The sequence below is a fragment of the Sminthopsis crassicaudata genome, chromosome 3 (genome assembly GCF_048593235.1).
Source record: "Sminthopsis crassicaudata isolate SCR6 chromosome 3, ASM4859323v1, whole genome shotgun sequence".
Classification (NCBI taxonomy): Eukaryota; Metazoa; Chordata; class Mammalia; order Dasyuromorphia; family Dasyuridae; genus Sminthopsis; species Sminthopsis crassicaudata.
The window spans coordinates 607,302,107-607,317,361 of NC_133619.1; the positions used below are offsets into that span (position 1 = coordinate 607,302,107).

At 38.3% G+C, this 15,255-nt stretch overlaps 1 protein-coding gene across 6 annotated transcripts; it reads left to right on the forward strand.

The window, feature by feature from the left end:
- The first annotated feature begins 517 nt into the window (after positions 1-517).
- SRSF10 (serine and arginine rich splicing factor 10) lies at positions 518-14,473 on the forward strand. Of its 6 annotated transcripts, XM_074305854.1 has the most exons (7): positions 518-748; positions 2,636-2,740; positions 6,702-6,805; positions 7,910-8,072; positions 8,341-8,394; positions 8,540-8,641; positions 14,315-14,473. In XM_074305854.1, exons 1-7 carry the CDS (start codon positions 678-680, stop codon positions 14,334-14,336), a joined length of 621 nt encoding a protein of 206 aa, XP_074161955.1. In that variant the 5' UTR covers positions 518-677; the 3' UTR covers positions 14,337-14,473. The 6 variants fall into 6 exon arrangements, with proteins under 6 accessions (XP_074161955.1, XP_074161956.1, XP_074161951.1 ...); XM_074305855.1 differs by lacking the exon at positions 8,540-8,641; XM_074305850.1 differs by lacking the exon at positions 14,315-14,473 and having other exon boundaries at positions 8,540-10,738.
- Positions 14,474-15,255: the final 782 nt, after the last annotated feature.

A 15,255-nucleotide genomic window follows, 5' to 3' on the forward strand; every position in this document is an offset into this window, starting at 1 on the left:
TTCAGGTCTCCCGGCCACGCGGGATTTAACGTGCATGGGGGACCAGTCCGGGTTTCCGCAGGATGTGCCCACAGTGCACCACTTCTATTGTTCCCGGAGAGTCCGGGATTTGGCGGGAAACTACGAGTCTGGCGGTTGGTTAAGGACGCGAGGTACAGATCACTAACTGCCCGAGACTGCTGGAAGTGGGGGAGGAGAAGAAAAGGCGGGATTCGGAGGCGGTTAGGGGCAGAAGAAAAGAACAATGAATGAATGAATATTGAAAGAGCCAGCGCGAGTCTGGGCTAGGAGAGGGGGGGAGGGGAGGAACGGCGCGCGCCCGCCCGCCTGCTCTCGCGGGAAAAGGACCCCTAGGAAAGCCCCCGATCTCGTAGAGGCAACGGTGAGAGCTGGGTGGAAGGCGGAGTTCGGGGAGGAAAAGGCTGAGGTAAAGGACAAGGGGTGGGGGGAGGGAGGAAAAAAAAAAAAAAAAAAAAAAAGGAAGATCTCGCGAGAACACACGGTTACCGTAGTGGGGCGTCTCGCGCTGGCAGCGGGCGCGTGCGGACGTACGTACGTGCGTGCGAGAGGAGCCGCAGCAGCCGCGCGCAGACGGTTCGCTCTCGCCCGTTAGCGCCAGTGCCGTCGCCGTCGCCGCCCCGCGCCCCTCCGCGCCTCGCGCCCCGCTCGCCACCATCATGTCCCGCTACCTGCGCCCGCCCAACACGTCCCTGTTCGTGAGGAATGTGGCCGACGACACCAGGTGTGTGTAAGTGGCGGAACCCGGGGCACCGCGGGAGGCAGCGGGAGGCGACGGCGGGGGCCGTAGGGGCGGGGGCCGCGCCGGTGGCGACTATGGGGACGAAAATCGGGCCCGGAGGAGAGGGAGGCGAAGGCAGAGGCTAGGGCACAACATGGCGGGCGGGCCGGGCTCCCGAGCTAGGCCTTAGGCGAGGCCCCAGGTCCGGCCTCTCCCCCCCATCCTCCCGCGCGCGAGCGCGCGCACTCACACGCACATACACACTCTCACACTCACCCACCCGCACGCACGCCCTCCCCGAAAACGCAACCTCTTTGATCACGAGGACACCTTCCCCGCCGTCCGCGCCCCCGTTCCCGACCTCGCGTTCGTGGGCCTGGATAGGGGGTGTCCTGGGCCTGCTGCGAGGAAAAAATGCCCCCACGGTGCCCGTCTTTGCGTGAAAATAACGGAGGGAGGCGGGGGGAGGGGGGAGCCGGTGTCGGCGGGAGCGGGGTGGCGCCACTCCTGCAGTAGTGCCTGGATTTGGCTTACAGTTGAGCACCCCCACCCCTTCCAAGCTTGGGGGTAAAGGATTTAAATTGGGTTTTGGTGAGTTATTCTCCTACCCCCTCCTTTAATTTTTTTTAACTGGATTGGCGAAAGTTTAAAGTGCCCCAGAGAATTGTAGGATTATAAATGGTCTGCATCATAAATAGGTTTCCTTCGAATTAAACGATATGATTCTAGATCATAGAACCAGAGCCCTCTTTCTTTCTTTGTTTCTTTTTTCTTTTCTTTCCTTTCCTTTTTTTTTTTTTTTTTTTTTTTTTGGAGAGACATTATCTTGGGGATACTGAGACTTAAAGAGGCTTAAAAATGTTAGGATCTCTAGTTTTCTTCAAACAGATTGAGGGAGATGATTTACGTTGGCACTGCTATGGGTTGGAGGGGAAAAAAAGCATATTAACAGATTACTCAGAATTTCAATGCGGGGGGCCCGATAAACATTTTAAATTTCACAGGATTTAGGATTGGGATTTTGCAGTTTTGTACTGTTTACAATTCAGATTTCCTAAACTAAATATCTATCATCTGAAGTTTTTTGTTTTTCTGTTCTTTAGAAATAATTTTAAAAATGCTTAAACTGTTTTCCTGAGAATTGAGAATGCAGCACAAAGGAAGATGTCAAATGTTTTTTATTGTCCAGACTTGTTTTTATTTATGCTTTATTGATTAGTTAATTGCCAGTAGCAGTCATTTAATTTTGCTATAAAATAGGATCAACGATATTTTAGAGCTGGATTCTTTTAGAAGTCATCTAGTCCATGCTCCTTGTTCCTGATACTAATTGAATATAAAATGTCTTCAGTTAATTTGCATATTTAAAAATAATATCTTAGTAAAAAAGGGGCATCTAGGGTCTAGGAAGAGGTTTCACCACTTTGTAGTTTTATAGATAATTCTCTAAAATTTTAAATTGCAGAAAAGGTGCTCCTTTACTAGATAAGTAGTAAATTTCAGAACCATTCTTTTATCTCATATTTTGGTGATAAATTTTTATGCATTTTTAGGCCTGGAAGGGAATTTGGAGAACATGTTAACCCCTGCATTCCTCTGATGAAGAAGCTGAGGCTTTGAGAGATTAAGTACCTAAAGTTACCACATACCTGGCAAATAATAGAAGCGAATTCATACTCCTAGCTCCCAGTATGTGCCAGAGCTTTTTTCTTTTTTTCTTTTTTTTTTTTTTTTTTAGCCAGGATACATATCAAAGTTTCACCCAGTCTCTATGAAAGAAGAGTTGGCTTGCATATGAGTATTTCATAGTTAACAAAAGGGACATTTTTAGTTAAAAGAAATGGTTAGTGGTAACAGAACATAAAAAAATTTGAGGTATCTTTGGTGGTATTCTAGGTCTGAAGACTTGCGCCGGGAATTTGGTCGTTATGGTCCCATAGTTGATGTGTATGTGCCACTTGATTTCTACACTCGTCGTCCAAGAGGATTTGCTTACGTTCAATATCCTTTCTTCAGATGGCTGAGTAGTGAGGGGTGTTGAAGTTTGAAATTCAAGTTTGTGTAAGAGGTAACACATCTAAAAGTAGTTATTTTTGTGCTGTATCTATTGAGTGTTTTTTGTGTCATCAGATTTTTGGAAATTAACTGACTCATATTGCTCATTGCTATTTATTTCTATGAGATCTAATCAAAAATAGTATTAAAAATTAATTTCCAGTCACGCTGCTGAAACGCAAATCGATAATTCTAATGTGTGATTTAAGCTTTGGTGTGTTGTACGCCGTGGTTGCTACCACATTTTTAATGTAAGTCAAACTAAAAGTAATGTTCTTGTGCTTAGCAAAATGTTGGTTGGTTTTCTTGTCTTTTGATAATTTGAAACACTTGATCAAAACAGATTGTTTAAAAATGAGGTAAACTTCTTTAATATTGTCCCCTAATTTACTGTCCTCTGTTGTTGCCTCAGAGAATGTAAAGCTGTACAGTTATGGCGACCCCAAAGAGAAAGCATGAAAGAACCTTTAGAGTAGAATTCAACAATTAAGGCAAGTAGACAAGCCAAAGACCTCTTAAGGATCAGGCTTGAAGAGAAGGGAGAGTTTGGGAAAAGAAAAAATAAAGAAAAGCTGGAAGAAGGACAAGCCATAATGGGAGACAAAGCTTCGCTTTATCTACAAAAGGGGGAAAAGGTTGTTTTTCAAAGTAAAAGATAAAGCCATCTGTCATATTTGACCAAGCATCTCATGACAAGTCCTTCTGACAAGCACTTAAAGAGTTAAAGGTCAAGATGAAGTTGAATGATGGCCAAGATTAAAGGAGTCATACCTGATGTATCCTACGGAATAACAATTTTCCTTTTGTTTTTGTGTAAGCAGTTAAAAGTTGCAAACTGATTTCTGGTTTAGTCTAATGACAAAACCTGTATCTTAATTGTGGGGGCTGTTAATTGTGATTGTGGTCTTGTATAAAATGCATTCTTTCTCAGCTTGCAAGATAAATGTATCTGCCATATAATACAGTTGAGTTTTAGCTCAGAACATATAAGTATTAGGTTGGGTCTTGACAATTTTTACTGTTTGTATCACAGGACAACAGACACAAAACCATTTTGGAGAGTACATAGCTCCAGGGTAAAGTAGTCTTCACAGAATCATTCCTTCAAGAAGTGGGAAGTTAATATAGATCTAATAGCTTTTTGAAAACTTAACATTGGTGGTTGTCTGGGCCTCGGAGCCACCAGAAAAGACATTTCTGCTAGTGGTAGGTTTCATAGTAACAATAATCATTGGTTTCTGGAACTGTCCACACTCTTCCCTTCTGCACCTCAGCTCTGCTGGTGGTGGTCAGAAATGTCAATCTTGTCAGAGCCTAACCAGATGTTTCAGGTGGCTACCATATTTCCTTGTCTCATCTTAGTCCCATCATATATCATGGTACTTTTATGGCGTCCTCTCTTTTGTACCAGCTGTTTAGTCCTTTTTTCCCCCACCCTGAGGCAATTGGGATTAACTGACTTGTCCAAGGTCACACAGCTAGGAGGTGTTAAGTGTCTGAGTTTGAACTCAGATTTGAACTCAGGTCTTCATGACTTCAGGGTTGGTGCTCTATCCACTGCGCCACCTAGCTGCCCCCAGCTGTTTAGTCTTTTAAGAAAAAATTCCAGCTGCTAGATAGATCCATGCTGATCTGGAACCCTGAATCATCACGCTTTCTAATGACTTCCCCATAAAAAACCTGGACTTGGTGGGTGGGGGTATGTGACTCAAACCCTGATTGAGCTAACATGATCTAGGGCAAATTTGGAGCCCAGTGAATTCAGGAATGACAGGAGCAGTTTCTTCAAACATGATCATTGATGTTTGGCATGGCAAAGATAGGATTAAGTGACACAAAGTTGACCTTCCACTTTTTCCTTGTTAGGTGACACGTGAATGAATATGCTTTGCTTTAATTTGACTCAAAAATATGGTGCTTGAGGCAGAAACAGACTTTTTACCTTTATCAGAAAGGCAATTGAGGGGAGGACATATACAAGAAAAATAGACATTTATAGTCTAATGAATTATTGTTACTAGAGATACTTAAGTCTTGGGTGGTATCTGATTTCTAAATAATAAAGAAAGGAAGGTGACAAATTATGCATTTGGGAGAGTTCCCAAAGCACATTCTTATTCAGGATTGATGTGATAATTTCTTAACCTTCCTCCAATCCAACTTATCCTCCTGCTTCCCTGTCATTGAGCCAATATGTAAAGCCAGGATTTAGCCAGTCTTTTCTTTGTTTTCTATTCATACCAAGGGATAGATATGAAGAGGGACACTTCAAAGGTTAGGGATGTGCAGCAAAAATCCTTAACTTACCTTAAGATGATTATTCTTGGCTTTATAAATGTTTAAAAAAAAAACCTAAATCCTTTATAACTTTTTTGGTTTTGATTAATACAGCCTCTGACTAAAGAGTACCATAAATCTGCTTACAGTACATTAAAACCTGTTTTTAATTATCCTAGAATTATTCCCCTAAAGCTCTCCAAGGGATAATATTTATTACTAGTATTCTAAGGTAATTTCTTCTTCCCAAGATTTTAAATTAAAGACGTGTTTTGTTTTTTTTGTTTTGTTTTGTTTTTTTAATAGGACTTCTTATGAAAGCCCTTCTATTTTATAAGGTCTGGTGTCCTTATCACATGTCAGGAAAGAAAACAAATAATCCCTTGAAAATTTAACCATTTGGTCTCGATGGTGCCAGAATTATTTTCAGTGCTATAGAGACTCAAAGATATACATATCTTTGAAAAGACACATCTTCATGATACTGTATTTGAATAACTCTAGAAACACTTCTCCCTAGTTAATGTCAAAAGCATTAGTACCAGTTCAAAACTGTGATCTTGAATAACAAGTAGACTAAAATATCCAAATCTAGCCCTTACTTTTTCCCAAAACCACCAAATCAGACTTCCCAGTAAATGAACCTACCATTGAGCAACACGGAAAGCTTCTGGGAATGTGGAAATAGAACTGTATTTGGATGTATGAGTTAACTGTTCTTTCAAGGCCAATAGTTCTCACTCATTTTTTGCCTCTTAAAATGGACAGGATTGAGAGGAAAGTAGAAAGCCCCAGAAAACTTTGAACTGTTAATAAAACTTATGTGAGGAAGTCGTCTGTAATTTCCAACTAGAAAATCATTTCCAAATGTACTCCTTTGCATTAAACAGCTCATTTTAGTGCTAGACTAAGAACTCTGCAATTGGCTGACCATTCCAGGATTCTATATAATAGTCTTTTATTTCTTGGTAGTACCGCTTACAGAGTTGTGCCAGGACTATATGCTTTAGACCATGACTTAATTCAGATGCTCAGTAATTTCATATTTATATACACAATAGAAGGATAACCATTATACTGTCTTTTTGTGGTCATTGTCAGATAAGTGGCTGAAGCCCTAGTATTAGGCATATTCAAGGGAACTAAAACACCAGAAAGATAGTGAGAGTTTTAGATTTTAGCTCTTGCAAGATATGTTTGTTTACCTAGCTTGGGTAGTTGCATATTTTCATTTTAACTTAGTGTATAGAGAAAACAAGGAGAGTCTGATAAAATTTTAAGGAAATTTCATTTAGTAGTACTACAACTCCTGAAACTCAGATTAGAGAGGTATCCTCTGCTAACTTTTTTAAGCTTTTGTTTTTTAGTTCTAAAAAGACTGAGTTAGGAAAATAGTGGAATTTTTTTTTCTGATAATGGCTTCATCTATCTTTGCATACATAATAAGATTTTGTGACCTTACAAACAGATGGCTTGATTTTTGAAGTAAGTATAAATTACCTAGTTGATTTTCTAGAGGGGGGGGGGGGGGAAGATGGACAGATCATGGAATATGTCACTCTTGCCAGTTAAGCTTTTGTTCTATACCAAAAATTTGCAAAATTTTCCCAAGCCCCTTAACATTTAGCACATTTGAAGATGTTCGTGATGCTGAAGATGCCCTGCATAATTTGGACCGAAAATGGATTTGTGGACGTCAAATTGAAATCCAGTTTGCACAAGGGGATCGCAAAAGTAAGTGTGGCTCCATACAATTTTTATTGTCATTTCTAAAGAGTTATTTTATTTGAAGATTCCTTAATCTGGTAATAAGAATTTTCATTCATTTCATATTCTTAGAGTGCTTGACATTTGAAACCAATGAGAAATCTTATTCTAATTACATTTAATACGTTTGTAATTTCTATCACAGATCTTGTAAATTTTTAAAAACATGATTGGATCATGGATTATGTATGATAACTAGAAAGAATTAAACTAATCTATTCTGTTGTAGTATTGATTACTACAGACCAAAATTCAGTGGGAACTCTTCGTATGTGGATACTTAGACAATAGTGCTGTTTTGCTCTATGACTCATGAATGTGTATATATTGTATTTGACCATATCCCACTATGCTTATAGAGCCCAGAAAGTACTTAATAGTACCTGTGCATTTGGTGAGAAGTGAATTGTTATTCGCAAAAGATTATTCAGGATAAAGACATCTTCGAAAGTACTTAATAGTACCTGTGCATTTGGTGAGAAGTGAATTGTTATTCGCAAAAGATTATTCAGGATAAAGACATCTTCAATGTGAAATAATTCTTTTTTTTTTGCTTTAGAATATAGTATATCATTTTGAGGCAATGGATTAGCCTTTCTTATGTTTTCTTTGTACTTGAAAGTAATTAATATATCTTGAACAGCATAACAAGTAACCAGCCTATATCCTGAAACTGCTGGGAGGAATCAGGGTTTTTTAAATAAAAAGTTGTCATGAAAAAATCAAATAAGGATAGGCATTGGACTCACAATTTCCTTGATGTAGGGAACTCCTCAGTAGGACAAATCTTCAGATGCAAAGTCAATACCTTTTTAGTAAGGTATAGTCTTAGAGAGTTGCCTTGACCTCGGGTCTTTCTGACTCCGAGGCCAAGTCTGTACCCTGCTTTGGAAAAGTAAAACAATTAAACCCTACCTTTTTACTCAGCATGCAGTTTCGTATCTAAATCTCCACAGAAAATAATAGTGAGGATATTGATGTTAAAAAAAAGGTGACAAAGCACTGGATAGTTTATAATGAAAATTTGAAAGTGGTCATTTGAGATTTTAAGTGCAAAACTTTTTTCCACAGCACCGAATCAGATGAAAGCCAAGGAAGGGAGAAATGTATACAGCTCTTCTCGTTATGATGATTATGACAGATACAGGCGATCCAGAAGCCGAAGTTACGAAAGGAGGAGGTCTAGGAGTCGTTCTTTTGATTACAACTACAGAAGATCTTATAGTCCTAGAAAGTAAGTGTGATGTGTGGTTTTTAACTGTGTAGCAGTCGATTGGAAAAGAAAAGCACATTTACTATTTGGCTGTTAAGACTTTTAAAAAATATTCTGAATTTTTTGTATACTCTACTTGTAACCACATGTAGGAACTATTATATATTGCATGATTCATTGACATTAAAATAATAATTTGGCTCTAAGTGCATATCTTTTTTTAAGCCAATATTTTAATCATCTACATAAGTAGATTCTCATTCTTTACTTTTTCTGATGTGCCTTTTAGCAGTAGACCTACTGGAAGACCACGCCGTAGCAGAAGCCATTCAGACAATGATAGGTAATTAGTTTTGTTCTGATCTATTACAATGCAAAGCTAATGAATCATTGTCAGAGGAAATTATTTACTCTTAAGAATGATAAATATCAGATTTAGGAGGAAACCGTGTTTTTACGCTAATCTAATGTCTCCTCTTTTTTGAAAGATTCAAACACCGAAACCGGTCTTTTTCGAGGTCTAAATCCAATTCAAGATCACGATCCAAGTCCCAGCCCAAGAAAGAAATGAAGGCTAAGTCACGTTCTAGGTCTGCATCTCACACCAAAACTAGAGGCACTTCTAAAACAGATTCCAAAACACATTATAAGTCAGGCTCAAGATACGAAAAGGAATCAAGGAAAAAAGAACCAGCCAGATCCAAATCCCAGTCAAGATCACAGTCTAGGTCTAGGTCAAAATCTAGATCAAGGTCCTGGACTAGTCCAAAGTCCAGTGGCCACTAACAGCATAACCATAATGTTTTTAGGCATGTATCATTCATTTACTCATAGTTCAGTTTACTAAATTATCAGGAATACAATGTTGCAACAGTGCTTTAAAAAAAAAAAAAGACAAAAAAAAAACCCCAAAACTTTTACTTTTGTCAGTTTTCCCTGTAGCAGGCAATGGTTATAATTAAAATGATATACTGTTGAGAAGCCACTCTTAAGAGTCCAGTTTGTTAAATGTCATGGGCAGCTACCAATTTGATTGTGGTGTCTCTGTATATTTTTGTAAAGATTCTCTTTTTTTATGCTTGAAATATTGGTAAAAAGTTGTTAGTTGACCATAATTTGCAACATTGTCCTATTAGAAATAAAGTTCATATCTATGAAGTAAAAATGGTATCAATTTGACAGAACAACTGTTTAAGCTAGAAAGTTAGGCTGTTCCTTGAAATATTGCGGTAACAAAATGGAAAAAATAGCCACGTATAACACTGACTGCTCTGGCATTTCAGGTTTACAATGGACCTGGGGGCTGGGGGATGGAGGGTTGCTTTTGACACTTCTGTGGCTATAATCATTGGTTTATGGAACAGTCTGGTGATAAAAGTTTTCTTGTCAGCTGAACCATCTCAGGTAGATGGTACCCACAAAAGATGAGTTGGGTGTGAAGTCTTCAGGGAGATTGAGTCTTTTCAACTAGAGCAGAGACTGCTTTTGTCTGGTTTCTGAATATTTTGAAAAATGAAAACATCTGTAATGTTAACTAAAATTTGAGGTCATGATAGCAGCAGAAATATTTTTAGGAAAAATGTGCTGTTTTTGTAGCTATTCTGAATTTTAGAGAGCTATTAACCATAATATTGCTTAGTTTTCTTACTACTGTTAGAGGCAAGTAAATTGTTTCAGAGTAGGTTTTGTTTGTATGTATGTGTGTGTGTATGGTGTGTGGGTGTGTGCAGTGTTTGTAAGAGCTCAATTTTGATGCCAATGATGTTCAGTTGTGTTCATTTGTATCAATCTGCCCACCTCTTCCTGAGGGAGGCTTTCCTCTTTATACTTAAGTTTATTTAGGCAAGTTTCACAGATAATACCCCTAAGACCGAAGGTTATTTCAGTACCATAAAATGGAAAATAATTACAAGCAAAGGAGATTTTAGATTTAAGCAAGAACTGCATCTCCAGGTTCTTAGATGATTTTTACATGCAGTACTCGGCTATAAACAAATGTGAACATGGTACCAAGATCATTATGTGGTATCAAGTATTTCTCTGAAAGGCAAGTAGTTTTATTTTGAAACAAAAGTGGCTTTTGACAAGGTTCAACCTTATTTCATTGCAAGAATTAGCATTATTACACCTTGGATTTCTTGTTAAATAGAGGTGTTGGTGGGGAAAGTTTCCTTTTAGAGACCTATTTTATTCTATCTTGGTTTTAGTTATCTAGGCCAGGTGTGTAAAACAAAAAAAACAACAACAAAAAAAGATGGTTTTAAAATATTATTTGTGGAACATACTTAAGGAATTGATTCTAGAACCTTTGTATATTTGATAGTCTTTCTAACTTTTATTTCTTTACTGTTTGCAGTTAATGTTCATGTTCTGCTATGCAATCATTTATATGCACGTTTCTTTAATTTTGTAGACTTTCCTGGATGTATAGTTTCAAAACAACAAAAAGTCTATTTAAAACTGTAGCAATAGCTGGCAGTTCTAGCAAAGGAAAGTTGTGGGGTTAAACTTTGTATTTTCTTTCTTATAGAAGCTTCTAAAAAGGTATTTTTATATGTTCTTTTTAACAAATATTGTGTACAACCTTTAAAAACATCAATGTTTGGATCAAAACAAAAAGACCCAGCTTATTTTCTGCTTGCTGTAAATTAAGCAAACATGCTATAATAAAAACAAAATGAAGGACATCACGACCAACTGGAATTATTACAGTTTTAAACCATGATTCTGTAATAGAAGCTTCTTTTTTAAAATCATACCATGGTGAAATGGACTTGGTAATGAGTGTCTGTTAATATTAGCTACTTTTGATTTTGAATGTGACAGACTAAAAAAGGATAAATCTCTTGATTGGTACCTTGACATTACCTTAAGCAACAGTGTATTTCATAATTATTTCATGAATGCACATTGTCTTCTCAAGTCACTTTGTTGTCACCTGTTAGATCTGAAAGGGAGCAGAGAACCAAGCAAGTGAAGTGATTCCTTTTACAGAAAAGGAAATAGGCCCTGAAAGATGCTTGATCAGTTGTACAGTCACACAGCTAAGTGACAGAGCTGGACAAGAGAAGGCATGGCCTTTTGCTTCAGCATGTCTTCACTCTCCTACCCATCCTGCTTCTCATTTCACCATGGCTTCATTATTTTATCAGGACTATTCTTCCATTATTTAGACATATCCTTCTCCTAATAAAAGTAGAGTAAACTTTTCATTGAAAGTAAAGTCTTGCTCCCCATTCCTTTGAAATTCACCACCCTTACTGGTCCTCTGCCCTGAAACTTGGCCTTGGAAAATCCATCACAAACTCTGTGGTCCTTCTAGTAAACTATGGGGTAATGGGTTAAAGTGGCTGGGCCCTTCCTTTTACTACATCTGGCTTTCTTTCAAAATAACAGGTATCTTTTATTTGTTTTTAAACAAAGACTCATCAAGAGAAACATCTAGGTACTTTGATTAGAACTGAATTTAATTGAACTCTCCGTTTTTGTGAGTTTTTATTTCCTGGAATTGAAAACACTCCTTTGATGTTGCCATGTTCTACATTTGAGTAATTGGTGATATTTACATGAATATCTATGTAGAGAAGATGAATTTGGGTGGTGAATATCTGTAGTACAACAAAACAAATTTAGTTTCTTCTGGTCTGAGGCTGAGTGTCTTCATCTGGGATCCCCTGAAACCTTTATTCTGTCCACACTTCCATTGTCATGTGCTTCCCTCTTAAGTATAGCTCCACCTACGTGTCAGAAGACATGGGCCAAATGAAGAAGTGGTTAGAATGTTAGTCATTTAAAAGTTGATTAAATTCAATTTTAAGTTAAGAGTTTAGGAATCCATGTTGCTTGAGTTTTCCCATCTCCTCATATAGAAAGTGGCAATGGTATTCTTTGGCTTTGATTAGTTTTCTTGCTAATATTATTAAAGCTAAAATTAGGAAAAATCATTTTGCAGGGTTTTAAGCTTTTTCAAAAACGCTTAGAATCAGAAGCATTTTCAACCAGAGGAGATGATTTAATAATCCCAATTTTTTATGAAATAATGTCAAAGAAACATTTTGCAGCACCCTATTTTTGATAAGTATTGTACGATATAATTTATTAATGGAGAAAATGTCACAACCTAAGGGTATTATGAATTCACTAATTTGCATCTTATTAATCAGTCATCTGTATCAGAAAAAATGGCAGAGCACTTAGGTATAAAACATTTTATTTTATTGGGTGAACTTGGGATAATCAAGATGATCAAGTAATATGTTTCTATGCCTCACAACTTAGTAACCACTGGTAGTATAAGGGCAAACTTTTTTATTTTTTAGGTGGAGAAACTGAGGCCAGACTAGCAGAACTGGTATTTGGGCCAAGTGTCTTGGTTCTCAGGCCAGCATTCTATTGATGCCTTCATAAAAGTTGTTTTTGTTTTAAATAAACTGAAGAGCTTTGTAGATTATAAGACATAATGGAAAGCTATACCTAAATATCAACAAATCAGCCTCATTCTTATGGAGTCAATAACTTTGATATTATTAATGATCCTGAAATATAGGTCCCTAAGTTAAAAATTCAAGTGCTTTCCTATCAGCAACAATGAAGTAATGTAATAAGTAAGGCTTGAATCTGGTTGGCTTTACAAAGCCACACACAAATCAAATGAATTTCTTTGTCTCCACGGGATATGTTGTCGAGAGGAAGGGCTATGAGGTCATATAGCCTTGTACTGTGTTTCTTCATGGTGGGAGGAACACAACTTAGCTGTAAACCTTATTTCTCCTTCCCTTTTTATAAAATTCATCTTCATATGGAAGAGACTTTAGATATTGAATATTCTTTGAAGATGTGAAAAACAGGCAGGCAGAGGTTTGAATTACATACCCAAAATCACATCGTAAAGAACACATTTGGTATTCTGATTCCAAAATTCATATACAGGATCACAGTGATCCTAAGATTTCTTTAGTGCTCTTCAAAATTTCCTCCCTATGTCCTATGAGGCAAGACAGTACAAGTGAGATAGCAAATTCAAAGGGGAAAGGATTTCTAAATTGTCCCAAAATATGGTGGATCCAGTTTGAAATTCAAGATTCTATTTATTTAAATTGATTCATCTTCTAATTGTGTTAAAAGGTTTAGGGGTGGAGACTGCAACTCCTTGTGAGTAAGATGGTTTAATGATGAACACAATTTTTTTCATCAGTACTTCAGAAAAGTCTATGGATGGTACTAACTCTTCAAATATTAAAAGTATTTTTCCTTACTATAACCCTAGATAGATAATGTAAATATCCTCTTTATAAATGGGGAAACTCAGACTCTGACAGGTAAGTAACTAATCATGAACAGAGCTTATGTCAGGTAGTAAAACTTGTGCTTTTCTCCCAGACTTCCAAGACCAGCATTTTTCACTGTCCTGTAGCTATTCCTAGAATTGTATTGTGAATGAATTCTGGTGCCCATGCCAAAATAGGGGGCAAGGAGGAGGAATGCAGTGCAAAGAATAATCCAGCCCAATTGTATATAGTTAGTTGAATGTCTGAGAAGAAAGTGTAGAAGGAAACCAGAGGGTACTGAGGACAGGAGCAATAGAACTGGGTTGACTTCACAAGGCAGAGTGATAACAGGTTTAAGGTGGGAATGAGACTATTGTGGAATGGCCCTTCCATACTTGAAGGGACAAAGATCCCTTTGTGTTACTTGTACTGGACAAACTTTCGAAAGAAGCAAAGACAGCACACAGACGAGTAAGCCTGGGACAGGGCTAAAATCCAAAGACACTAGAAAGGTGGACTAGTAAGGAATTGAATACATACTCACTTAGCTACTCACCCTGTCCTAATTAAAGCTTTGTATCTTTTGTGATCTAACCTCACCAAAATAAAAATTAAAAAGCACTTGATGTTACAAGCTTGTACAAAACAGGTAGTGCATCAATAGACACATGTTACAGACTAAGAAACAAGGTCAGAGGGGTTAAAATAACTTTCCCAGGGTCACAGCTGGTAAAAGTTGGAACCAGTATTCAGATTCGGGCCTTCTGAGCCCCAATCCAGTGTTTTCTTTCCACTGGACCACAGCTGCAGATGGGTAGAGATGAAAACCAAATTTCCACAGTTCTTTGTTACATGAAACCTTGAAACGAGAGCAGGAACTAAAGCTTTGGCAGTCTTGTTTTTGCTGACTTTTGTATTGTTTTTTTTTTCCTACCTCAATCCTGTTTGCAAAATACTGTAGAGAAGATTTCCATGATTTCTCTTACATTTTCTCAGGAGTAGAAGACATGTGGCCTGAGACTTGATTTGGCTCTTGGTTTCATCCTCATGGAGGGTATTATTGCTCCAATCACTCCTGCCCAAAGAATCTCCCACCTGGCAGACCATAAGGAGGACTTCTGAAAGTCTGAGAATAAAGAGTAAACTGAACAGCAATGAGCACTTGAGAGTATTTTTACTGTTTGAAGTTTATAAAAGCCTTGGGGAAGTGTCTGGTATGGTGAGAAGAGTGTGCCTCAGCAGAAGCTCCTTCCCACTCTCTTCATTCCTTGGGCATCTACTCATGTGTTTATGTCTACTCATTATATAAAGCCCCTTTCCTAGTCCCTATTTCCTGGGAAATAGTACAGTAGCCCAGGTCAAAAGTTCCCTCTGACAGTCACCAAAACACTTTAGGGGAGGGGGAGGGCCTTCACATAGCTGGGTCGTTGGCACTAACTAGGATTGGAACCTGGAAATTTGATTATCTGGCAAAGGGTGGCTACCTACTCTCTCTAATGGGGCAGCTAAACAGGAACATGAATCAGTTAAATGCCTCCAACCCCCAATTTAAGGGACTTCTACCACCTAATAGTCCATGTGATTCTGGATGGGAACTGACCACCCACCACAGCAAGAAGATTGAGTTTGAGACTTGCTCCTATGTTGGGGTTTCCGGGTGTCTTTCTGCCAAACGCATGTCATTCCCTAGTTTTTATTTCTTTAAAGATTGTCTGCCTACTCTTACAGTAGCATCATGCCAGATGTGAATGCAAAGACAGAAAAATCTGCAGACTTATTTTAGTATGGCTTCCCATCATGCTGCTACTTGTTGATTCTCCAGGATTGGGGCCAGTTCTCATACTGTATCATTTGAAGGATGAGTGTCTCATCAACATGACAGCTCTTGTCCTGGTCAGCACCACAGTGCCCAAACTATTTTAAACCTTTGAGTTTTG

Excerpts from the sequence above, each read along its gene's own strand:
- SRSF10 (XM_074305850.1), top strand. The coding sequence starts at position 678 with ATGTCCCGCTACCTGCGCCCGCCCAACACGTCCCTGTTCGTGAGGAAT. Across the intron at positions 2,741-6,701 it reads AGAGGATTTGCTTACGTTCA|ATTTGAAGATGTTCGTGATG; the intron begins ATATCCTTTCTT and ends AACATTTAGCAC. Across the intron at positions 6,806-7,909 it reads TGCACAAGGGGATCGCAAAA|CACCGAATCAGATGAAAGCC; the intron begins GTAAGTGTGGCT and ends TTTTTTCCACAG.